The 25,556-nt window shown below is 47.0% G+C and overlaps 1 protein-coding gene across 1 annotated transcript in view; it reads left to right on the forward strand.

The window, feature by feature from the left end:
• Positions 1-25,556, forward strand: part of LOC124024453 (dysbindin-A-like) — a 40,490-nt gene that overhangs the window by 1,496 nt on the left and 13,438 nt on the right. Inside the window, exons 2-3 of the mRNA XM_046338348.1 lie at positions 1,951-2,083; positions 11,335-11,357. Coding sequence (XP_046194304.1) covers positions 1,951-2,083; positions 11,335-11,357 — 156 coding nt within the window. The remainder of the gene's footprint in view (positions 1-1,950; positions 2,084-11,334; positions 11,358-25,556) is intronic.

The raw sequence follows: 25,556 nt of genomic DNA on the forward strand, positions 1-25,556 counted from the left end.
CCCTGTGATTTGTCTCTGTTGTAGGGTGCCCTGTGATTTGTCTCTGTTGTAGGGTGTGATTTGTCTCTGTTGTAGGGTACCCTGTGATTTGTCTCTGTTGTAGGGTGCCCTGTGATTTGTCTCTGTTGTAGGGTGCCCTGTGATTTGTCTCTGTTGTAGTGTACCCTGTGATTTGTCTCTGTTGTAGTGTACCCTGTGATTTGTCTCTGTTGTAGTGTACCCTGTGATTTGTCTCTGTTGTAGTGTACCCTGTGATTTGTCTCTGTTGTAGTGTACCCTGTGATTTGTCTCTGTTGTAGTGTACCCTGTGATTTGTCTCTGTTGTAGTGTACCCTGTGATTTGTCTCTGTTGTAGTGTACCCTGTGATTTGTCACTGGCCATAGGGTGTGTTCTCCTAATGCCATTGATTTCCTGTTGATTCGCCAGATGTCTCCAAGCCTGAGCCCAAAACTGCCAAGGCCAAAATCTGGACATTAGAGCAAACAACCCTTAGATTTGTAGTTTATTTGAACTCACTGTTCAGCGCTGGTTGTGCTGTGATCCATGTTAGATAGTAGTTGGATTATTTAGAACTCTGAGGACTTTCATTCCATCATTCTAGAATGGGTGTCTCCTGTCTCAGCCAATGAGTTGCACGTGATGTGAATTCTAGCGAGCACATGGAAAATTCCAGTATGAACAGACTGAGAGATGTGTTCTAGGAAGGTGAAAGAAGTTGAATATAATTCAGTGGACTTAACTTCATTTAGAATATTGACATTTGTAAGATTTGTTCCTGCCCTGTATAGAGTTCCAGATAATGCCTCAAATATGGCATATTTCCTTTTAGTTGTCTTTGACTTTGGACAGTGATAGTGGTTGGGCTCCCGAGTGGAGCAGCGGTCTAAGGTTAGGTGAGGGTTTGACCGGGTCGGCTGTCATTGTAAATAATAATTTGTTCTTAACTGACTTGCCTCGTTAAATACAATTTTAATTAATAAATAGTGCTCCAAGTACAAACAGTTTCCCTATATGACCACCAGATGTCAGTGTTCACTTGTGTTTCAGTAGTGTAGTGACTCATAGTTCCTTTGTGTTTTATTGGAAATATTCACATGAAAATATTATACAGAGTCTGGCAAAGTCTCCCAGCAGCAGTTGGATCTGGCAACAGAGTCTGGCAACAGTCTCTGGCAGCAGTCTCCCGGCAGCAGTTGGACAGAGTCTGGCAACAGTCTCCCGGCAGCAGTTGGACAGAGTCTGGCAGCAGTCTCCCGGCAGCAGTTGGACAGAGTCTGGCAGCAGTCTCCCGGCAGAGTCAGAGTCCAGCAGTCTCCCGCAGCAGTTGGACAGAGTCTGGCAGCAGTCTCCCGGCAGCAGTTGGACAGAGTCTGGCAGCAGTCTCCCCGGCAGCAGTTGGACAGAGTCTGGCAACAGTCTCCCGGCAGCAGTTGGACAGAGTCTGGCAACAGTCTCCCGGCAGCAGTTGGACAGAGTCTGGCAACCTCCGGCAGCAGTTGGACAGAGTCTGGCAACAGTCTCCCGGCAGCAGTTGGACAGAGTCAGAGTCTGGCAAGCAGTCTCCCGGCAGCAGTTGGACAGAGTCTGGCAACAGTCTCCCAGGCAGCAGTTGGACAGAGTCTGGCAGCAGTCTCCCGGCAGCAGTTGGACAGAGTCTGGCAACAGTCTCCCAGCAGCAGTTGGACAGAGTCTGGCAACAGTCTCCCAGCAGCAGTTGGACAGACACAACAATGAGATACAGCTTCATAGCACAATGAAGTTGTCATGACAATAGTTCCATCAGGTAGCCTAGCAGTAAAAAGCGTTGGGACAGTAACTGAAAGGTTGCTGGTTTGAATATGCCGATGTGCTCTTGAGCAAGGCACTTAACCCTAACTGCTCCTGTAAGTCTCTCTGGATGACTGAAATGACTAAATGTAATATGTTCCCTCCCCCTCTGCCACATACAGCCCACCTGGAGGCAGACTTTGAGGAGCTGGAGAGCCGGCTGATGTACCTGGACAACCTGTGTGGTCAGTGTGAGCAGCAGCGCTTCAGACACTTCCAGGTCCTGCAGCTGGAGAACTACAAGAAGAAAAAGAGGTAGGTTTTCCATTCTCTCTGACCTCAGGATTTTACAACATAATAACGTTGTGGTCATTCGTCCTGGCTAATACTCCACTTCATTTGACAACCATCCGCCAACTCTATATCCCTGAGTTATTGTCTGATATCAAAACAGGTTCACCCCTTGATGCACCACTGTGCTGCGTCCAGATGGATTCCTCAGTATCATAACATAGTCTCATACCGGCCCAGGCAAAACAAGCAGCAGGGTCAGAATGCTGTGGGAGGTGTGACATTTCAGACATTTAAAAATGATATATATATATTTTGCAAAACCATCTATATCTGTTTTTGCTTTGTCATTATGGGATATTGTGTGTAGATTGACGAGGGAATAAAAAACAAATCCATTTTTAGAATAAGGTTGTATCGTAAACAAAATGTGGAGAAAGTCATTGGGTCTGAATACTTTCCAAATGCACTGTATGACAAACTGATGAAAATTACAGGCCTCTCTCATCTTTTTAAGTGGGAGAACTTGCACAATTGGTGGCTGACTAAATTCTTTTTTGCCCCACTGTGTGACCCATTGACGTTGTATATCCTAAAATATTCACATCTGTGGGGGAAATTGGATACTTCATAGAAACGTGTACAGAAAGCGATGTACTGTCATTGCTGCTTAAGCCTTTCTGCACCTCGGTAGAAAACCTTTACAGCAGCAGTCCTCCAGTGGCATTGTCCTCTTATCTGTGATGTGGGATTATTATTCTGTACGCCTTTACAGCAGCAGTCCTCCAGTGGCATTGTCCTCTTATCTGTGATGTGGGATTATTATTCTGTATGCCTTTACAGCAGCAGTCCTCCAGTGGCATTGTCCTCTTATCTGTGATGTGGGATTATTATTCTGTATGCCTTTACAGCAGCAGTCCTCCAGTGGCATTGTCCTCTTATCTGTGATGTGGGATTATTATTCTGTATGCCTTTACAGCAGCAGTCCTCCAGTGGCATTGTCCTCTTATCTGTGATGTGGGATTATTATTCTGTACGCCTTTACAGCAGCAGTCCTCCAGTGGCATTGTCCTCTTATCTGTGATGTGGGATTATTATTCTGTACGCCTTGAGGTTCTCATTACGGTGTGATGCTGCCGGACGGGTTACCTAGAAAACAAAGCTGCTTCTTCAATTCCACTCGTTACACCGTCAGAAACTGCCAGGTCTATTTGATGGCATGTCCACTAGACTAGAGTCATCATTTTAAGAGCCCAGTGCTTCATTTGTCAATGTGAGCGTGAGAGTGGGCTGACCTGGGGAGTTCTGAGGTAGCAGAATGCATGAGAGAGAAAATAATTCACCTTTTCTAATAAAAGCATTGCATGCATATCACCGTATTGGCATTGAGCAGTGGAGTAGAGACACTTACTGACATTCCACACATGGGGACATTTTTAGTAGCCCGGGGTCCTGGGAAAATGTTGGCCTTTTATAAACACATTACATGGAGTTGTCTTTTTACATGACTGGAGACTGACAGAATCTTGTTTTAATACCACACACCTGATGGAGACTGACAGAATCTTGTTTTATACCACACACCTGATGGAGACTGACAGAATCTTGTTTTATACCACACACCTGATGGAGACTGACATAATCTTGTTTTAATACCCACACACCTGATGGAGACTGACAGAATCTTGTTTTATACCACACACCTGATGGAGACTGACAGAATCTTGTTTTATACCATACCAGAATCTTGTTTATACACACACTGATGGAGACAGAATCTGATACAGAATGTTTGTTTTAATACCACACACCTGAATGACCTTGTTTTACACACACCTGATGGAGACTGACAGAATCTTGTTTTAATACTGACACTTGTTTTATACCTGATGGAGACTGACAGAATCTTGTTTTATACCACACACCTGATGGAGACTGACAGAATCTTGTTTTATACCACACACCTGATGGAGACTGACAGAATCTTGTTTTAATACCACACACCTGATGGAGACTGACAGAATCTTGTTTTAATACCACACACCTGATGGAGACTGACTCTGTGGCTAAATGATAGTCCACCTTTTTGGTTTATTGGCTCTAGCTACCAGTCTGGGTTCAGGCTCTGTCGTAACCGCTCCGTGGGGCGAGTGGTCCTCTGTGGCTAGAATGTCTCATAGTCCTTTTTATAACAAAGGTGGTGCACGGTGTTTCCTCCGACACATTGGTGCAGCTGGCTTCCGGGTTGGATGCAGCAGTGCGAGTGGGTTGGTTGACTCTGTGGCGGGAGTTGTAGCGATGAGACAGATAGTAGCTACTAAACAATTGGATATTATTACGAGTTAAAAAATAAATGAACCTAGTCTTGAATCCATCACTAGTCCAGGCCTAACGTTGTAGGTTACATGAGGAGGAAATCCTTTTTATTGGGCAAATTCTTACAGTCCACAGCTAGGACCAATGGTCCTCTGTGATACAGCCTGGATCCAGGGATAGTCCTTTTTATTGGGCCCAGTTTCACAGTCCACAGCTCATTCTCTGTGATTGTGTCAAAAGCTCTGTAAAACAATATTTGGAAGTAGATCTAATATGTTGGTAGCCTACAGCAGAGTGTTTTCAGCAGGAGCCATTTGCATTTCCAACCTGTTTTTCACTGACAGATGGGACTGTAGGCATTGTTACCCACAGCTAGTGGTCCTCTGTGGCTAAATGATAGTCCTTTTTATTGGGCTACAGTCCACAGCTAGTGGTCCTCTGTGGCTAAATGATAGTCCTTTTTATTGGGCTACAGTCCACAGCTAGTGGTCCTCTGTGGCTAAATGATAGTCCTTTTTATTGGGCTACAGTCCACAGCTAGTGGTCCTCTGTGGCTAAATGATAGTCCTTTTTATTGGGCTACAGTCCACAGCTAGTGGTCCTCTGTGGCTAAATGATAGTCCTTTTTATTGGGCTACAGTCCACAGCTAGTGGTCCTCTGTGGCTAAATGATAGTCCTTTTTATTGGGCTACAGTCCACAGCTAGTGGTCCTCTGTGGCTAAATGATAGTCCTTTTTATTGGGCTACAGTCCACAGCTAGTGGTCCTCTGTGGCTAAATGATAGTCCTTTTATTGGGCTACAGTCCACAGCTAGTGGTCCTCTGTGGCTAAATGATAGTCCTTTTTATTGCTAGTCCACAGCTAGTGGTCCTCTGTGGCTAAATGATAGTCCTTTTTATTGGGTTACAGTCCACAGCTAGTGGTCCTCTTTGGCTAAATGATAGTCCTTTTTATTGGGCTACAGTCCACAGCTAGTGGTCCTCTGTGGCTAAATGATAGTCCTTTTATTGGGCTACAGTCCACAGCTAGTGGTCCTCTGTGGCTAAATGATAGTCCTTTTTATTGGGCTACAGTCCACAGCTAGTGGTCCTCTGTGGCTCAATGATAGTCCCTTTTATTGGGCTACAGTCCACAGCTAGTGGTCCTCTGTGGCTAAATGATAGTCCTTTTTATTGGGCTACAGTCCACAGCTAGTGGTCCTCTGTGGCTAAATGATAGTCCTTTTTATTGGGCTACAGTCCACAGCTAGTGATCCTCTGTGGCTAAATGATAGTCCTTTTTATTGGGCTACAGTCCACAGCTAGTGGTCCTGTGGCTAAATGATATTCCTTTTTATTGGGCTACACTCCACAGCTAGTGGTCCTGTGGCTAAATGATAGTCCTTTTTATTGGGCTACAGTCCACAGCTAGTGGTCCTGTGGCTAAATGATAGTCCTTCTCATGCTGTACTAGGCTGTTCTGAATTATTTATTTCTGAACAGGAATTCTATAAGTTTGGTAAATGTATTTCCATTAATCAGGGTGCTGCAGCTCGTTCAGAACCCTTCACGTGGCTATGATTCTATAAGGAAATAAATGATGAAGTGCAATGCTGGAGAGGTTCATTAAAGGTTTTTTAACCTTTATTTAACTAGGCAAGTCAGTTGAGAACTAATTCTTATTTTCAATGACTGCCTAGGAACAGTGGGTTAACTGCCTGTTCAGGGGCAGAACCACAGATTTGTACCTTGTCAGCTCGGGGGTTTGAACTTGCAACCTTCCGGTTACTAGTCCAACGCTCTAACCACTAGGCTACCCTGATGAGAGTTGCAGGCTCATGCCTTGCAGAGTAGAGGGAGCGATATAACAACTAGAAGGAGATTCACTTTCAGTGATTTATGTGAGACAAAATGAAGCGTCATCTGTTCAAAGGAAAACAACATGACTGTTATTCATGTCAGGCCTTGGCATTATAGTGCTTATAGTCGTGCGGGTTTGGCCGGGGTAGGCAGTCATGATGAATAAGAATTTGTTCTTAACCGACTTGCGTACTTAAATAAAGGTTAAATAAAAAATTTTGTGTTTTTAGTTGTACTTTGCCATTAGACAGCCATTAAATAGCCCTGGCTGTTAAGTGATGTGTAAACCCAGACAGCTGAAAGACTTTGTTTCTGGCCTTGATTCACAGATGGGAGGTTATTGTTCATCTGAGGGTAGAGACTAGAGAGGAGCTGATGGAAGGTTATTGTTCATCTGAGGGTATAGACTAGAGAGAGAGAGGAGCTGATGGGAGGTTATTGTTCATCTGAGGGTGTAGACTAGAGAGAGGAGCTGATGGGAGGTTATTGTTCATCTGAGGGTATAGACTAGAGAGAGAGAGGAGCTGATGGGAGGTTATTGTTCATCTGAGGGTATAGACTAGAGAGAGAGGAGCTGATGGGAGGTTATTGTTCATCTGAGGGTATAGACTAGAGAGAGAGGAGCTGATGGGAGGTTATTGTTCATCTGAGGGTGTAGACTAGAGAGAGGAGCTGATGGGAGGTTATTGTTCATCTGAGGGTATAGACTAGAGAGAGGAGCTGATGGGAGGTTATTGTTCATCTGAGGGTATAGACTAGAGAGAGGAGCTGATGGGAGGTTATTGTTCATCTGAGGGTATAGACTAGAGAGAGGAGCTGATGGGAGGTTATTGTTCATCTGAGGGTATAGACTAGAGAGAGGAGCTGATGGGAGGTTATTGTTCATCTGAGGGTATAGACTAGAGAGAGAGAGGAGCTGATGGGAGGTTATTGTTCATCTGAGGGTATAGACTAGAGAGAGGAGCTGATGGGAGGTTATTGTTCATCTGAGGGTATAGACTAGAGAGAGAGAGGAGCTGATGGGAGGTTATTGTTCATCTGAGGGTATAGACTAGAGAGAGAGGAGCTGATGGGAGGTTATTGTTCATCTGAGGGTATAGACTAGAGAGAGGAGCTGATGGGAGGTTATTGTTCATCTGAGGGTATAGACTAGAGAGAGGAGCTGATGGGAGGTTATTGTTCATCTGAGGGTATAGACTAGAGAGAGAGGAGCTGATGGGAGGTTATTGTTCATCTGAGGGTATAGACTAGAGAGAGGAGCTGATGGGAGGTTATTGTTCATCTGAGGGTATAGACTAGAGAGAGGAGCTGATGGGAGGTTATTGTTCATCTGAGGGTATAGACTAGAGAGAGGAGCTGATGGGAGGTTATTGTTCATCTGAGGGTATAGACTAGAGAGAGGAGCTGATGGGAGGTTATTGTTCATCTGAGGGTGTAGACTAGAGAGAGAGAGGAGCTGATGGGAGGTTATTGTTCATCTGAGGGTGTAGACTAGAGAGAGAGAGGAGCTGATGGGAGGTTATTGTTCATCTGAGGGTGTAGACTAGAGAGAGAGAGGAGCTGATGGGAGGTTATTGTTCATCTGAGGGTATAGACTAGAGAGAGGAGCTGATGGGAGGTTATTGTTCATCTGAGGGTGTAGACTAGAGAGAGAGAGGAGCTGATGGGAGGTTATTGTTCATCTGAGGGTAGAGACTAGAGAGAGGAGCTGATGGGAGGTTATTGTTCATCTGAGGGTATAGACTAGAGAGAGGAGCTGATGGGAGGTTATTGTTCATCTGAGGGTGTAGACTAGAGAGAGAGAGGAGCTGATGGGAGGTTATTGTTCATCTGAGGGTATAGACTAGAGAGAGGAGCTGATGGGAGGTTATTGTTCATCTGAGGGTATAGACTAGAGAGAGGAGCTGATGGGAGGTTATTGTTCATCTGAGGGTAGAGACTAGAGAGAGAGAGCTGATGGAAGGTTATTGTTCATCTGAGGGTAGAGACTAGAGAGAGAGAGGAGCTGATGGAAGGTTATTGTTCATCTGAGGGTATAGACTAGAGAGAGGAGCTGATGGGAGGTTATTGTTCATCTGAGGGTATAGACTAGAGAGAGAGAGCTGATGGGAGGTTATTGTTCATCTGAGGGTAGAGACTAGAGAGAGAGAGCTGATGGGAGGTTATTGTTCATCTGAGGGTAGAGACTAGAGAGAGAGAGGAGCTGATGGGAGGTTATTGTTCATCTGAGGGTAGAGACTAGAGAGAGGAGCTGATGGGAGGTTATTGTTCATCTGAGGGTATAGACTAGAGAGAGAGCTGATGGGAGGTTATTGTTCATCTGAGGGTATAGACTAGAGAGAGGAGCTGATGGGAGGTTATTGTTCATCTGAGGGTATAGACTAGAGAGAGAGAGGAGCTGATGGGAGGTTATTGTTCATCTGAGGGTGTAGACTAGAGAGAGGAGCTGATGGGAGGTTATTGTTCATCTGAGGGTGTAGACTAGAGAGGAGCTGATGGGAGGTTATTGTTCATCTGAGGGTAGAGACTAGAGAGAGGAGCTGATGGAAGGTTATTGTTCATCTGAGGGTATAGACGAGAGAGAGCTGATGGGATGTTATTGTTCATCTGAGGGTATAGACTAGAGAGAGGAGCTGATGGGAGGTTATTGTTCATCTGAGGGTGTAGACTAGAGAGAGGAGCTGATGGGATGTTATTGTTCATCTGAGGGTGTAGACTAGAGAGAGGAGCTGATGGGAGGTTATTGTTCATCTGAGGGTATAGACTAGAGAGAGGAGCTGATGGGAGGTTATTGTTCATCTGAGGGTATAGACTAGAGAGAGAGCTGATGGGAGGTTATTGTTCATCTGAGGGTATAGACTAGAGAGAGAGAGGAGCTGATGGGAGGTTATTGTTCATCTGAGGGTATAGACTAGAGAGAGAGAGGAGCTGATGGGAGGTTATTGTTCATCTGAGGGTATAGACTAGAGAGAGGAGCTGATGGGAGGTTATTGTTCATCTGAGGGTGTAGACTAGAGAGAGGAGCTGATGGGAGGTTATTGTTCATCTGAGGGTGTAGACTAGAGAGAGGAGCTGATGGGAGGTTATTGTTCATCTGAGGGTATAGACTAGAGAGAGGAGCTGATGGGAGGTTATTGTTCATCTGAGGGTGTAGACTAGAGAGAGAGCTGATGGGAGGTTATTGTTCATCTGAGGGTGTAGACTAGAGAGAGGAGCTGATGGGAGGTTATTGTTCATCTGAGGGTAGAGACGAGAGAGAGGAGCTGATGGGAGGTTATTGTTCATCTGAGGGTATAGACTAGAGAGAGAGAGCTGATGGGAGGTTATTGTTCATCTGAGGGTATAGACTGAGGGTATAGACTAGAGAGAGGAGCTGATGGGATGTTATTGTTCATCTGAGGGTGTAGACTAGAGAGAGGAGCTGATGGGAGGTTATTGTTCATCTGAGGGTATAGACTAGAGAGAGGAGCTGATGGGAGGTTATTGTTCATCTGAGGGTAGAGACTAGAGAGAGGAGCTGATGGGAGGTTATTGTTCATCTGAGGGTATAGACTAGAGAGAGGAGCTGATGGGAGGTTATTGTTCATCTGAGGGTGTAGACTAGAGAGAGGAGCTGATGGGAGGTTATTGTTCATCTGAGGGTATAGACTAGAGAGAGAGGGAGCTGATGGGAGGTTATTGTTCATCTGAGGGTAGAGACTAGAGAGAGGAGCTGATGGGAGGTTATTGTTCATCTGAGGGTATAGACTAGAGAGAGGAGCTGATGGGAGGTTATTGTTCATCTGAGGGTATAGACTAGAGAGAGAGAGGAGCTGATGGGAGGTTATTGTTCATCTGAGGGTAGAGACTAGAGAGAGGAGCTGATGGGAGGTTATTGTTCATCTGAGGGTATAGACTAGAGAGAGGAGCTGATGGGAGGTTATTGTTCATCTGAGGGTAGAGACTAGAGAGAGGAGCTGATGGGAGGTTATTGTTCATCTGAGGGTAGAGACTAGAGAGAGGAGCTGATGGGAGGTTATTGTTCATCTGAGGGTATAGACTAGAGAGGAGCTGATGGGAGGTTATTGTTCATCTGAGGGTAGAGACTAGAGAGAGGAGCTGATGGGAGGTTATTGTTCATCTGAGGGTAGAGACTAGAGAGAGGAGCTGATGGGAGGTTATTGTTCATCTGAGGGTATAGACTAGAGAGAGGAGCTGATGGGAGGTTATTGTTCATCTGAGGGTAGAGACTAGAGAGAGGAGCTGATGGGAGGTTATTGTTCATCTGAGGGTAGAGACTAGAGAGAGGAGCTGATGGGAGGTTATTGTTCATCTGAGGGTAGAGACTAGAGAGAGGAGCTGATGGGAGGTTATTGTTCATCTGAGGGTATAGACTAGAGAGGAGCTGATGGGAGGTTATTGTTCATCTGAGGGTAGAGACTAGAGAGAGGAGCTGATGGGAGGTTATTGTTCATCTGAGGGTAGAGACTAGAGAGAGAGCTGATGGGAGGTTATTGTTCATCTGAGGGTAGAGACTAGAGAGAGGAGCTGATGGGAGGTTATTGTTCATCTGAGGGTATAGACTAGAGAGAGGAGCTGATGGGAGGTTATTGTTCATCTGAGGGTATAGACTAGAGAGAGGAGCTGATGGGAGGTTATTGTTCATCTGAGGGTATAGACTAGAGAGAGGAGCTGATGGGAGGTTATTGTTCATCTGAGGGTAGAGACTAGAGAGGAGCTGATGGGAGGTTATTGTTCATCTGAGGGTAGAGACTAGAGAGGAGCTGATGGGAGGTTATTGTTCATCTGAGGGTAGAGACTAGAGAGAGGAGCTGATGGGAGGTTATTGTTCATCTGAGGGTAGAGACTAGAGAGAGGAGCTGATCTCTGCTGTATCTGAATGAAGCTTTAGAATGAGCATCATGTAGTTATGGACTCAATGATGGACTCACTGTAGCAGCACTTTGCAGTTGTTGTTAAATGAAAAGCATGTTACAATTGAAATGTCTTACTGTTTTGTCTGTTCCTGCAGTTTGTCTTCATAGATAGTAAAGGAACAGGCTGTAAAGACTCTGGCACAGAGCGTGAGGGACACGAGTGAAAAGACTGCTTCTAACTGTTGTTCCTATTGTCTTTCACAGGAAAGAGCTGGAGTCTCTCAAAGGTAAGAACCCATCTAAACAGAACCCATCTAAACAGAACATTATTCTCATGTACAGTCAGTAAGATGTCCTCTAAACAGAACAGTATTCTGTACAGTCAGTAAGATCCCCTAAACAGAACAGTATTCTACAGTCAGTAAGATGTCCTCTAAACAGAACAGTATTCTGTACAGTCAGTAAGATCCCCTCTAAACAGAACAGTATTCTGTACAGTCAGAAGATCCCCTCTAAACAGAACAGTATTCTGTACAGTCAGTAAGATCCCTCTAAACAGAACAGAACATATTCTGTACAGTCAGTAAGATCCCCTCTAAACAGAACAGTATTCTGTACAGTCAGTAAGATGTCCTCTAAACAGAACAGTATTCTGTACAGTCAGTAAGATGTCCTCTAAACAGAACAGTATTCTGTACAGTCAGTAAGATCCCCTCTAAACAGAACATTATTCTGTACAGTCAGTAAGATCCCCTCTAAACAGAACAGTATTCTGTACAGTCAGTAAGATCCCCTCTAAACAGAACAGTATTCTGTACAGTCAGTAAGATGTCCTCTAAACAGAACAGTATTCTACAGTCAGTAAGATCCCATCTAAACAGAACATTACAACGTTACTTCACCTCCAATAGAATGAACAGTGTGACATTACAACATTACATCACCTCCAATAGAATGAACAGTGTGACATTACAACGTTACATCACCTCCAATAGAATGAACAGTGTGACATTACAACGTTACATCACCTCCAATAGAATGAACAGTGTGACATTACAACGTTACTTCACCTCCAATAGAATGAACAGTGCTACATTACAACGTTACTTCACCTCCAATAGAATGAACAGTGTGACATTACAACGTTACTTCACCTCCAATAGAAGGAACAGTGCTACATTACAACGTTACTTCACCTCCAATAGAATGAACAGTGTGACATTACAACGCTACATCACCTCCAATAGAATGAACAGTGTGACATTACAACGTTACTTCACCTCCAATAGAATGAACAGTGTGACATTACAACGTTACTTCACCTCCAATAGAATGAACAGTGTGACATTACAACGTTACTTCACCTCCAATAGAATGAACAGTGTGACATTACAACGTTACTTCACCTCCAATAGAATGAACAGTGTGACATTACAACGTTACTTCTCCTCCAATAGAATGAACAGTGTGACATTACAACGTTACTTCTCCTCCAATAGAATGAACAGTGTGACATTACATCACCTCCAATAGAAGGAACAGTGCTACATTACAACGTTCATCCTCCAATAGAATGAACAGTGCTACATCACCTCCAATAGAATGAACAGTGTGACATTACAACGTTACTTCACCTCCAATAGAATGAACAGTGTGACATTACAACGTTACTTCACCTCCAATAGAATGAACAGTGTGACATTACAACGTTACTTCTCCTCCAATAGAATGAACAGTGTGACATTACAACGTTACTTCACCTCCAATAGAATGAACAGTGTGACATTACAACGTTACTTCTCCTCCAATAGAATGAACAGTGCTACATTACAACGTTACTTCTCCTCCAATAGAATGAACAGTGTGACATTACAACGTTACTTCACCTCCAATAGAATGAACAGTGTGACATTACAACGTTACTTCTCCTCCAATAGAATGAACAGTGCTACATTACAACGTTACTTCTCCTCCAATAGAATGAACAGTGTGACATTACAACGTTACTTCACCTCCAATAGAATGAACAGTGTGACATTACAACGTTACATCACCTCCAATAGAATGAACAGTGTGACATTACAACAGTGTGACATTCTCCTCCAATAGAATGAACAGTGTGACATTACAACGTTACTTCACCTCCAATAGAATGAACAGTGTGACATTACAACGTTACTTCACCTCCAATAGAATGAACAGTGTGACATTACAACGTTACTTCACCTCCAATAGAATGAACAGTGTGACATTACAACGTTACTTCACCTCCAATAGAATGAACAGTGTGACATTACAACGTTACTTCAATAGAATGAACAGTGTGACATTACAACGTTACTTCTCCTCCAATAGAATGAACAGTGTGACATTACAACGTTACTTCTCCTCCAATAGAATGAACAGTGTGACATTACAACGTTACTTCTCCTCCAATAGAATGAACAGTGTGACATTACAACGTTACTTCACCTCCAATAGAATGAACAGTGTGACATTACAACGTTACTTCACCTCCAATAGAATGAACAGTGTGACATTACAACGTTACTTCACCTCCAATAGAATGAACAGTGTGACATTACAACGTTACTTCACCTCCAATAGAATGAACAGTGTGACATTACAACGTTACTTCTCCTCCAATAGAATGAACAGTGTGACATTACAACGTTACTTCTCCTCCAATAGAATGAACAGTGTGACATTACAACGTTACTTCTCCTCCAATAGAATGAACAGTGTGACATTACAACGTTACTTCTCCTCCAATAGAATGAACAGTGTGACATTACAACGTTACTTCTCCTCCAATAGAATGAACAGTGTGACATTACAACGTTAGTTCACCTCCAATAGAATGAACAGTGCTACATTACAACGTTACTTCTCCTCCAATAGAATGAACAGTGTGACATTACAACGTTACTTCTCCTCCAATAGAATGAACAGTGTGACATTACAACGTTACTTCTCCTCCAATAGAATGAACAGTGTGACATTACAACGTTACTTCTCCTCCAATAGAATGAACAGTGTGACATTACAACGTTACTTCACCTCCAATAGAATGAACAGTGTGACATTACAACGTTACTTCTCCTCCAATAGAATGAACAGTGTGACATTACAACGTTACTTCTCCTCCAATAGAATGAACAGTGTGACATTACAACGTTACTTCTCCTCCAATAGAATGAACAGTGTGACATTACAACGTTACTTCTCCTCCAATAGAATGAACAGTGTGACATTACAACGTTACTTCTCCTCCAATAGAATGAACAGTGTGACATTACAACGTTACTTCTCCTCCAATAGAATGAACAGTGTGACATTACAACGTTACTTCTCCTCCAATAGAATGAACAGTGTGACATTACAACGTTACTTCTCCTCCAATAGAATGAACAGTGTGACATTACAACGTTACTTCTCCTCCAATAGAATGAACAGTGTGACATTACAACGTTACTTCTCCTCCAATAGAATGAACAGTGTGACATTACAATGTTACATCACCTCCAATAGAATGAACAGTGCTACATTACAACGTTACTTCTCCTCCAATAGAATGAACAGTGTGACATTACAACGTTACTTCTCCTCCAATAGAATGAACAGTGTGACATTACAACGTTACTTCTCCTCCAATAGAATGAACAGTGTGACATTACAACGTTACTTCTCCTCCAATAGAATGAACAGTGTGACATTACAACGTTACTTCTCCTCCAATAGAATGAACAGTGTGACATTACAACGTTACTTCTCCTCCAATAGAATGAACAGTGTGACATTACAACGTTACTTCTCCTCCAATAGAATGAACAGTGTGACATTACGTTACTTCTCCTCCAATAGAATGAACAGTGTGACATTACAACGTTACTTCTCCTCCAATAGAATGAACAGTGTGACATTACAACATTACTTCTCCTCCAATAGAATGAACAGTGTGACATTACAACGTTACTTCTCCTCCAATAGAATGAACAGTGTGACATTACAACGTTACTTCTCCTCCAATAGAATGAACAGTGTGACATTACAACGTTACTTCTCCTCCAATAGAATGAACAGTGTGACATTACAACGTTACTTCTCCTCCAATAGAATGAACAGTGTGACATTACAACGTTACTTCTCCTCCAATAGAATGAACAGTGTGACATTACAACGTTACTTCACCTCCAATAGAATGAACAGTGTGACATTACAACGTTACTTCTCCTCCAATAGAATGAACAGTGTGACATTACAACGTTACTTCTCCTCCAATAGAATCACCCCCTTTTTACTTTATACCGGATCATAATATGATGGATCTCCACTAAAGGACCTGTCACTCTCGCTGAATGGGATGCAGATTTTCAATACAGAACTCACTATTTCTAGCGGTTTTGTGTGTGTGTATGTGTGTGTGTGTGACAGGCGTGTGTGTGTGACAGAATCTGACTGTACTGAGACACCGTCTGGCAGACAGGCCTGAAAGAGAACATCATCACGACTGTGGTTTTGCTCAACATCTCAACATATTTGATGTGCACACTCATTAGTTTAATGACCTCTTAACGCCCCCCCCCAGGGAATAAAATATGTTTCACAGCTATATACACAGTATTCTCACAGAATAGCTGGTTGTGACGTTATCGAAGCGAACATGATGAGATTCCCTTTTTGGAGGCAGTTTACTGGCTCCCAGGCTGAATCCCAAAGGACACCCTGTTCTCTATATAGTGCACTGCTTTTGACCAGAGGTCCTGGTCGTGCACTAAATAGGGAATAGAGTGTAATTTGGGATGCAGACACAGTGAGAGTCAGGGAGGGGAGGAGAGATGATGTGGGAGGGGGAGGAGGATGAGGGGAGGAGGAGGGAGGAGGAGGGGGAGGAGAGATGATGTGGGAGGGGAGGAGAGATGATGTGGGAGGGGAGGAGGAGGAGGAGGAGGAGGGGAGGAGAGATGATGGGGAGGGGAGGAGGAGGAGGAGGGGAGGAGAGATGATGTGGGAGGAGGAGGAGGGGAGGAGAGATGATGTGGGAGGGGAGGGAGGAGGATGATGTGGGAGGGGAGGAGGGAGGAGGAGGAGAGAGATGATGTGGGAGGGGAGGAGGAGGGGGAGGAGGAGGAGAGATGATGTGGGAGGGGAGGAGGGGGAGGAGAGATGATGTGGGAGGGGAGGAGGAGGGGAGGAGAGAGATGATGTGGGAGGGGAGGAGGGGAGGAGAGATGATGATGATGTGGGAGGGGAGGAGGAGGAGGGGAGGAGAGATGATGGGGAGGAGGAGGGGAGGAGAGATGATGATGTGGGAGGGGAGGAGGGGAGGAGAGATGATGTGGGAGGGAGGAGGAGGGGAGGAGAGATGATGTGGGAGGGGAGGAGGAGGGGAGGAGAGATGATGTGGGAGGGGAGGAGAAGGGGAGGAGAGATGATGTGGGAGGGGAGGAGGAGGAGAGATGATGTGGGAGGGGAGGAGGATGATGTGGGAGGGGAGGAGGAGGGGAGGAGAGATGATGTGGGAGGGGAGGAGGAGGGAGGAGAGATGATGTGGGAGGGGGAGGAGGAGGAGGAGGGGGAGGAGAGATGATGATGGGGAGGGGAGGAGGAGGGGAGGAGAGATGATGTGGGAGGGGAGGAGGAGGAGGAGGAGAGATGATGGGGAGGGGAGGAGATGATGTGGGAGGGGAGGAGGGGAGGAGGTGGGAGGGGAGGAGAAGGGGAGGAGAGATGATGTGGAGGAGAAGGGGAGGAGAGATGATGTGGGAGGGGAGGAGGAGGATGATGTGGGAGGAGGAGAGGATGATGGGAGGGGAGGAGGAGGAGAGATGATGTGGGAGGAGGAGGAGGGGGAGAGATGATGTGGGAGGGGAGGAGGGGAGGAGGGGAGATGATGTGGGAGGGAGGAGGGGAGGAGAGATGATGTGGGAGGAGGAGGAGAGGAGAGATGATGTGGGAGGGGAGGAGGAGGGAGGATGATGGGGAGGGGAGATGATGTGGGAGGAGGAGGAGAGATGATGGGGAGGGAGGAGGGGAGGAGAGATGATGTGGGAGGGGAGGAGGAGGAGAGATGATGTGGGAGGGGAGGAGGAGGGGAGGAGAGATGATGTGGGAGGGGAGGAGGAGGAGGAGGAGGAGGAGAGATGATGTGGGAGGGGAGGAGAAGGGGAGGGAGAGATGATGTGGGAGAGGAGGGGAGGAGAGATGATGTGGGAGGGGAGGAGGAGGGAGGAGATGATGTGGGAGGAGGAGGAGGGGAGGAGAGATGGTGGGAGGGGAGGAGGAGGGAGGAGAGATGGTGGGAGGAGGGGAGGGGGAGGAGGAGGAGGATGATGTGGGAGGGGAGGGAGGAGAGATGATGTGGGAGGGGAGGAGAGGATGTGGGAGGGGAGGGGAGGGGAGGAGAGATGATGTGGGAGGGGAGGAGGAGGGGAGGAGAGATGATGTGGGAGGGGAGGAGGAGGAGGAGGGGAGGAGAGATGGATCAACCTGACTGTAAAGGTCTGCCTGACAGTGATGTGTCCAGAAAAGAGTTTGACGCTAGAAGCTTAGTCCTGTCCAGTGTCTATAATGAATCATTCATGAGCCATTCAATAACCACTTTACTAGTGTGTGTGTGGTACTAAAAAAGAAAATAGCGATTTGGATGTTGCTATGCAGAGGTGCGTTCTCAGGATATGAATAATGGAAGGCGATCAATGAGTGTGTCTGTTGTGGTCTTTTAAACAGGTAGGCTGTTCTCTGTGAAATGTTATTGTCCATATGGATATTCTCATCTGGAAATGTCACGTGGTAGAATACACATTCTTTTTGTTTAGTTAATATTTATACGTGGCTTTTATTAGTTATATTTGTGGCTTTTATTTCGTATTAAAGCATATCAATTAAACTGAATGGGCCAGAATAGCAGTAAGACACCAGATTTTAGCTTTAGGGAGGTACATTTCCTTGAAATTCTCCTCGCCTCATTATGCATGACGTTAATTTCCTGTTGTAGCCAGGATGGGAACTGCTTAGAACACCCCACCATCTTGGTATTTTTAGCCGGAGGGATCTAGAACATTAGATACACCACAGAGATGATGTCACAATAAGGAGTTAAAGAAAGAAAGGAATTAGATAGTTGTTTGTCCCCTTCAGCGAGCTGAGACCTAAGGGAGCTGAGACCTAAGGGAGCTGAGACCTATGAGACCTAAGGGAGCTGAGACCTGGGAGCTTCATCTTTTTCAGAGATTTATATTTTATATGTCTGTTCTCTACACTTTTAGATTCGTTTAGTCAGAATTTAAGCAGTGTCTGTATCCCAAATAGCACCCAATACCCTATATAATGCACTATTTTTGGCCTGGGCCCTGGTCAATAGGGTGGCATTTGGGATGCTACCTTGAAGCAGTGTGGTCTTGTTCAGTACTGCAGGAGCAGAGCCTTTCTAGTAGAAAGAGAGAGAGAGAGCTGCTGAGCTAATGTGAGATTAAACTAAAGGCTTGTATCTTAACCGCAGACGGAAACGGGCGTGACCGTGTCTTGACCGCAGACGGAACGGGCGCGACCGCGTCTTGACCGCAGAAGGAACGGGCGTGACTGCGTCTTGACCGCAGACGGAACGGGCTTGACCGTGTCTTAACCGCAGAAGGAACGGGCTTGACCGTGTCTTAACCGCAGACGGAACGGGCGCGACCGCGTCTTGACCGCAGACGGAACGGGCGCGACCGCGTCTTGACCGCAGACGGAACGGGCGCGACCGCGTCTTGACCGCAGACGGAACGGGCGCGACCGCGTCTTGACCGCAGACGGAACGGGCGTGACCGCGTCTTGACCGCAGACTGAACGGGCTTGACCGTGTCTTGACCGCGTCTTGACCGCAGACGGAACGGACAGGAGAGACTGTTCTAAGCTCAGTCACTGTCAGGGAGCTTAACTAAAGACATGGAAGTTTTGTGGTTCTTTTATAGAAACTCATCTAGCGAGGTGCTTTGAATTTCTAATGCAGTAGGTGTGTCAATCCCTCCTCCACAGTAGTCTCTATAGAGATCAATCTCAATCAATATCTCTTAAGAGCTTCTCTTCAGCAAAAATACCATTTTAACTCAACTTGGAGTTATTATTATGATATGCAGATTGTACAGTAGCTCAGTGGTTCCCAAACATTTTCACACAGGATTAAATCAAATGTATTTATAAAGCCCTTCGTACATCAGCTGATATCTCAAAGTGCTGTACAGAAACCCAGCCTAAAACCCCTAACAGCAAGCAATGCAGGTGTAGAAGCACGGTGGCTAGGAAAAACTCCCTAGAAAGGCCAGAACCTAGGGAGAAACCTTTGTTCCTTGGGGAACGCGACACATCTATTTCTATGGGCACAACCACTGGCCATGACACATTGTTCACACGCCTCTTGTTGGCGGAGAGAACATTTTGCAGTTTTAAAGCAAATTTCTTGCATTTCTGAACCTGGATGTTATAAATAGCCGTCTAAGGCAGTGGTCCTAGGATGATCAAAGGAAATTGGATGCAGCTGAGCTCAATTTGGAGTTTCGTGGCAAAGAGGTGTGAATGAGATATTTGTGTTTTTAATTTTCAATAAATTTGCAAAAATTTCTCAACATGTTTTCACTTTGTCATTATGGGGTATTGTGTATAGATGGGTGAGGGGGAAATATATATATTTAATCCGTTTTGAATTCAGGCTGTAACACAACAACATGTGGCATGTGTGAAGGCACTGTGGCCGACCACTTCATGGCTGAGCCGTTGTTGCTCCTATATGTTTTCACTTCACAAAAACAGCACTTAAAGTTGACCGGGGCAGGTCTAGCAGGGTAGACATTTGATGAACTTTGGGGGGGACAACAACAAGGGGGGGACAACAACAAGGTAATTGGCAGGTTGTTTAGTGCAGTACTTCCAAAAGCAGTGCACTATGTAGGGAAGAGGGTGGCATTTATGATGCAGCCTAGGTTTCCCACTATCTGTTTTTATTATTAGAAGCCTCTCCCTCTCTTGTGAGTAGTGAGTGGTACACACCCAGGCAGCCCTCTCCCTCTTGTGAGTAGTGAGTGATACACACCCAGGCAGCCCTCCCCCTCTTGTGAGTAGTGAGTGGTACACACCCAGGCAGCCCTCCCCCTCTTGTGAGTAGTGAGTGATACACACCCAGGCAGCCCTCCCCCTCTTGTGAGTACTGAGAGGTACACACCCAGGCAGCCCTCCCCCTCTTGTGAGTAGTGAGTGATACACACCCAGGCAGCCCTCCCCTCTTGTGAGTACTGAGAGGTACACACCCAGGCAGCCCTCCCCTCTTGTGAGTAGTGAGTGATACACACCCAGGCAGCTCTCCCCTCTTGTGAGAAGTGAGTGGTACACTTCCAGGCAGGCGGCCCTCCCCTCTTGTGAGTAGTGAGTGATACACACCCAGGCAGCTCTCCCCCTCTTGTGAGAAGTGAGTGGTACACACCCAGGCAGCTCTCCCCTCTTGTGAGTAGTGAGTGATACACACCCAGGCAGCTCTCCCCCTCTTGTGAGTAGTGAGTGATACACACCCAGGCAGCTCTCCCCTCTTGTGAGTAGTGAGTGATACACACCCAGGCAGCCTCCCCTCTTGTGAGTAGTGAGTGATACACACCCAGGCAGCTCTCCCCCTCTTGTGAGTAGTGAGTGGTACACACCCAGGCAGCCCTCCCCCTCTTGTGAGTAGTGAGTGATACACACCCAGGCAGCTCTCCCCCTCTTGTGAGAAGTGAGTGATACACACCCAGGCAGCTCTCCCCCTCTTGTGAGTAGTGAGTGATACACACCCAGGCAGCCCTCCCCCTCTTGTGAGTAGTGAGTGATACACACCCAGGCAGCCCTCCCCCTCTTGTGAGTAGTGAGTGATACACACCCAGGCAGCTCTCCCCCTCTTGTGAGTAGTGAGTGATACACACCCAGGCAGCCCTCCCCCTCTTGTGAGTAGTGAGTGATACACACCCAGGCAGCCCTCCCCTCTTGTGAGTAGTGAGTGATACACACCCAGGCAGCTCTCCCCCTCTTGTGAGTAGTGAGTGGTACACTCCCAGGCAGCCCTCCCCCTCTTGTGAGTAGTGAGTGATACACACCCAGGCAGCTCTCCCCCTCTTGTGAGTAGTGAGTGGTACACTCCCAGGCAGCCCTCCCCCTCTTGTGAGTAGTGAGTGATACACACCCAGGCAGCTCTCCCCTCTTGTGAGTAGTGAGTGATACACACCCAGGCAGCCCTCCCCTCTTGTGAGTAGTGAGTGATACACACCCAGGCAGCCCTCCCCTCTTGTGAGTAGTGAGTGGTACACACCCAGGCAGCCCTCCCCTCTTGTGAGTAGTGAGTGGTACACTCCCAGGCAGCCCTCCCCTCTTGTGAGTAGTGAGTGGTACACTCCCAGGCAGCCCTCCCCTCTTGTGAGTAGTGAGTGGTACACACCCAGGCAGCCCTCCCCCTCTTGTGAGTAGTGAGTGGTACACACCCAGGCAGCCCTCCCCTCTTGTGAGTAGTGAGTGGTACACACCCAGGCAGCTCTCCCCCTCTTGTGAGTAGTGAGTGGTACACTCCCAGGCAGCCCTCCCCCTCTTGTGAGTAGTGAGTGGTACACACCCAGGCAGCTCTCCCCCTCTTGTGAGTAGTGAGTGGTACACTCCCAGGCAGCCCTCCCCCTCTTGTGAGTAGTGAGTGGTACACTCCCAGGCAGCCCTCCCCTCTTGTGGATAGTGAGTGGTACACTCCCAGGCAGCCCTCCCCTCTTGTGAGTAGTGAGTGGTACACACCCAGGCAGCCCTCCCCCTCTTGTGAGTAGAGAGTGGTACACTCCCAGGCAGCCCTCCCCTCTTGTGAGTAGTGAGTGGTACACTCCCAGGCAGCCCTCCCCCTCTTGTGAGTAGTGAGTGATACACACCCAGGCAGCTCTCCCCCTCTTGTGAGTAGTGAGTGGTACACTCCCAGGCAGCCCTCCCCCTCTTGTGAGTAGTGAGTGGTACACTCCCAGGCAGCCCTCCCCCTCTTGTGGATAGTGAGTGGTACACTCCCAGGCAGCCCTCCCCTCCTCTCTCCTCACCACTACAGCAGTGTCTCCTCAGCCTGGCAGTACTGCACGTGCTCCCTCACAGCATCGCGGTGTGTGTGTGTGTTTGGCAGCACAGAAGCGTTATCCGTCCAAGCGAGGTAGTGTGTAACCACTCTGTCGATGCAGAATGGGGGGTTAGCTGTACTGGTGGTGTTGCCGTGGCATAGCTGAGCGTCTGGTCTCGCTCTCCACTCGGGGTCTGGGCCGGCCTGGGTCGTCACGATCGACAGGACACCAGTCATGTCCTCTCCAGGGAGCAGCTCCAGGAACTCCTGTAGGTTACAATGCTTTTCTCCTCTCTGTCTCTCTCTCTTTCTTGTTTTTCTCTCGTTTTTTTTCTCTCATGTCTCTCCATTTCTCTCTTTCTTTTTATGTCTCTCTCCATGTCCCTCTCTTTATGTCTTCATGTCTGTCTCTTTCTCCATGTCCCTCTCTTTATGTCTTCATGTCTGTCTCCCTCCCTCTGTCCGTCTGTCTCTCTCCATCTCCCTCCCTCCGTCTGTCTCTTTCTCCATGTCCCTCTCTTTATGTCTTCATGTCTGTCTCCCTCCCTCTGTCCGTCTGTCTCTCTCCATCTCCCTCCCTCCGTCTGTCTCTCTCTCCATGTCCCTCTCTTTATGTCTTCATGTCTGTCTCCCTCCCTCTGTCCGTCTGTCTCTCTCCATCTCCCTCCCTCCGTCTGTCTCTCTCTCCATGTCCCTCTCTTTATGTCTTCATGTCTGTCTCTCTCTCCATGTCCCTCTCTTTATGTCTTCATGTCTGTCTCCCTCCCTCTGTCCGTCTGTCTCTCTCCATCTCCCTCCCTCCGTCTGTCTCTCTCTCCATGTCCCTCTCTTTATGTCTTCATGTCTGTCTCTCTCTCCATGTCCCTCTCTTTATGTCTTCATGTCTGTCTCCCTCCCTCTGTCCGTCTGTCTCTCTCCATCTCCCTCCCTCCGTCTGTCTCTCTCTCCATGTCCCTCTCTTTATGTCTTCATGTCTGTCTCTCTCTCCATGTCCCTCTCTTTATGTCTTCATGTCTGTCTCCCTCCCTCTGTCCGTCTGTCTCTCTCCATCTCCCTCCCTCCGTCTGTCTCTCTCTCCATGTCCCTCTCTTTATGTCTTCATGTCTGTCTCTCTCTCCATGTCCCTCTCTTTATGTCTTCATGTCTGTCTCCCTCCCTCTGTCCGTCTGTCTCTCTCCATCTCCCTCCCTCCGTCTGTCTCTCTCTCCATGTCCCTCTCTTTATGTCTTCATGTCTGTCTCTCTCTCCATGTCCCTCTCTTTATGTCTTCATGTCTGTCTCCCTCCCTCTGTCCGTCTGTCTCTCTCCATCTCCCTCCCTCCGTCTGTCTCTCTCTCCATGTCCCTCTCTTTATGTCTTCATGTCTGTCTCTCTCTCTCTCTTTGTCTGTCTCTCTCTCCATGTCCCTCTCTTTATGTCTCCCTCCCTCTGTCCGTCTGTCTCTCTCCATCTCCCTCCCTCCCTCCGTCTGTCTCTCTCTCCATGTCCCTCTCTTTATGTCTCCCCTCCCTCCCTCCCTCCCTCCCTCCCTCCCTCCCTCTGTCTGTCTCTCTCTCCATGTCCCTCTCTTTATGTCTCCCTCCCTCCCTCGCTCCATGTCCCTCTCTTTATGTCTCCCTCCCTCCCTCCCTCCCTCCCTCCCTCCCTCCCTCCCTCCCTCCCTCCCTCTGTCTGTCTCTCTCTCTCTCCATGTCCCTGTCTTCATGTCTCCCTCCCTCCCTCTGTCTGTCTCTCTCTGTCTGTCTCTCTGTATTAGTTATTCTCCTCATGTTTAAAGTGGAATGTCTATTTGGTGATGCTTTGATGTTTGTGATCTGTGCTACTGCCATGGTTTTCTTTCAATAGGACTTTACTTTGTGTGTGTGTGTGTGTGTGTGTGTGTGTGTGTGTGTGTGTGTGTGTGTGTGTGTGTGTGTGTGTGTGTGTGTGTGTGTGTGTGTGTGTGTGTGTGTGTGACTCAGTCATATGATGAACCCATGCAGTTACACTCTGCTCCTTTTGCTCCAACAGTTTGTCTATTGTCAGGAAACAGAAAAGGTCAGGTTGAAGGGATCTAAGTGTTGGTGACGTAGGTCACGGGAGCAATTCTACCAGTCAATAACTCCTCCATGAATGCAGTGATCACCAGTTACCTTAATATACATCACTGGTCAGGAATGTGCAGCAACGTTCTTACATAACATGTAGAGCTGATATGCCACATTAGAATCTAATTAGAATGCCCCCACGCAGACATAGACGGTCTGGGGTATCTGCTCTGGTGCTCACTGGACTGTGAACGATGTGTTCCACTGTTACCGGGCGACTTGCTGTGTCGCTATGGGTGATTTGGGGCGGCAGGGTAGCCTAGTGGTTAGAGCGTTGGACTAGTAACCGGAAGGTTGCAAGTTCAAATCCCCGAGCTGACAAGGTACAAATCTGTCGTTCTGCCCCTGAACAAGGCAGTTAACCCACTGTAGGCCGTCATTGAAAATAAGAATTTCTCCTTAACTGACTTGCCAAGTTAAATAAAGATAAAAATGTTGCAGGCAGCGATACTACTACCTGTCTGAAATGTGGGCCTTTTTTGTTGTTGTTGACGTTTTACTACTTAAATCAGTCTCTGCAGCGGAGTGAGGAGGGTGAGGAGGGTGAGGAGGGTAATTCGCTCGGTGGTGTGGGTAAAAATGCAGCACTGATATGCAGTAATAGCAGGAAAATGGCTTAAAGTGTCAGTCTATTCACTCCTTACTTTTACGCTCCCTTCAAAGGGTATTGATTTCTCTAGCTCTTAACCATTATAGTAAAGAGGCAGGGATTTAGAGTGAGACCAGCAGTAGGTCTACGTCCCAAATGGTACCCTATTCCCTATATAGTGCACTACTTTTGATCAGGTCTCTGGTAGAAAGTAGTGCACTATGTAGGGTGACATTTGGGACGTACACTGTGGCTGCTATTGCGGAGATCAATGGCTTGCTGAGGTAAGCAGTGCTGTCTGAAACCGCTATGATTGGATTACTTGTGAGTACCACATCTGGTCAGGCCTGACGGGAGTTGGGACGGGAGTTGGGACGGGAGTTGGGACAGGAGTTGGGACGGGAGTTGGGACGGGAGTTGGGACGGGAGTTGGGACGGGAGTTGGGACGGGAGTTGGGACGGGAGTTGGGACGGGAGGTGATATCTGAAGCGCAGGCTGCCCACACCTGACCAGAGTTTGGTGTGTGTGTGTTTTAAATTTTTAATTTCACCTTTATTTAACCAGGTAGGCTAGTTGAGAACAAGTTCTCATTTACAACTGCGACCTGGCCAAGATAAAGCAAAGCAGTGCAGTGTGTGTGCCAGTGTAGCCTAACTTGGCAGCCCACAGTAGCCTAACTTGGCAGCCCACAGTAGCCTAACTTGGCAGCCCACAGTAGCCTAACTTGGCAACCCA

This window comes from Oncorhynchus gorbuscha, unplaced genomic scaffold (genome assembly GCF_021184085.1).
Source record: "Oncorhynchus gorbuscha isolate QuinsamMale2020 ecotype Even-year unplaced genomic scaffold, OgorEven_v1.0 Un_scaffold_1865, whole genome shotgun sequence".
NCBI lineage: Eukaryota > Metazoa > Chordata > Actinopteri > Salmoniformes > Salmonidae > Oncorhynchus > Oncorhynchus gorbuscha.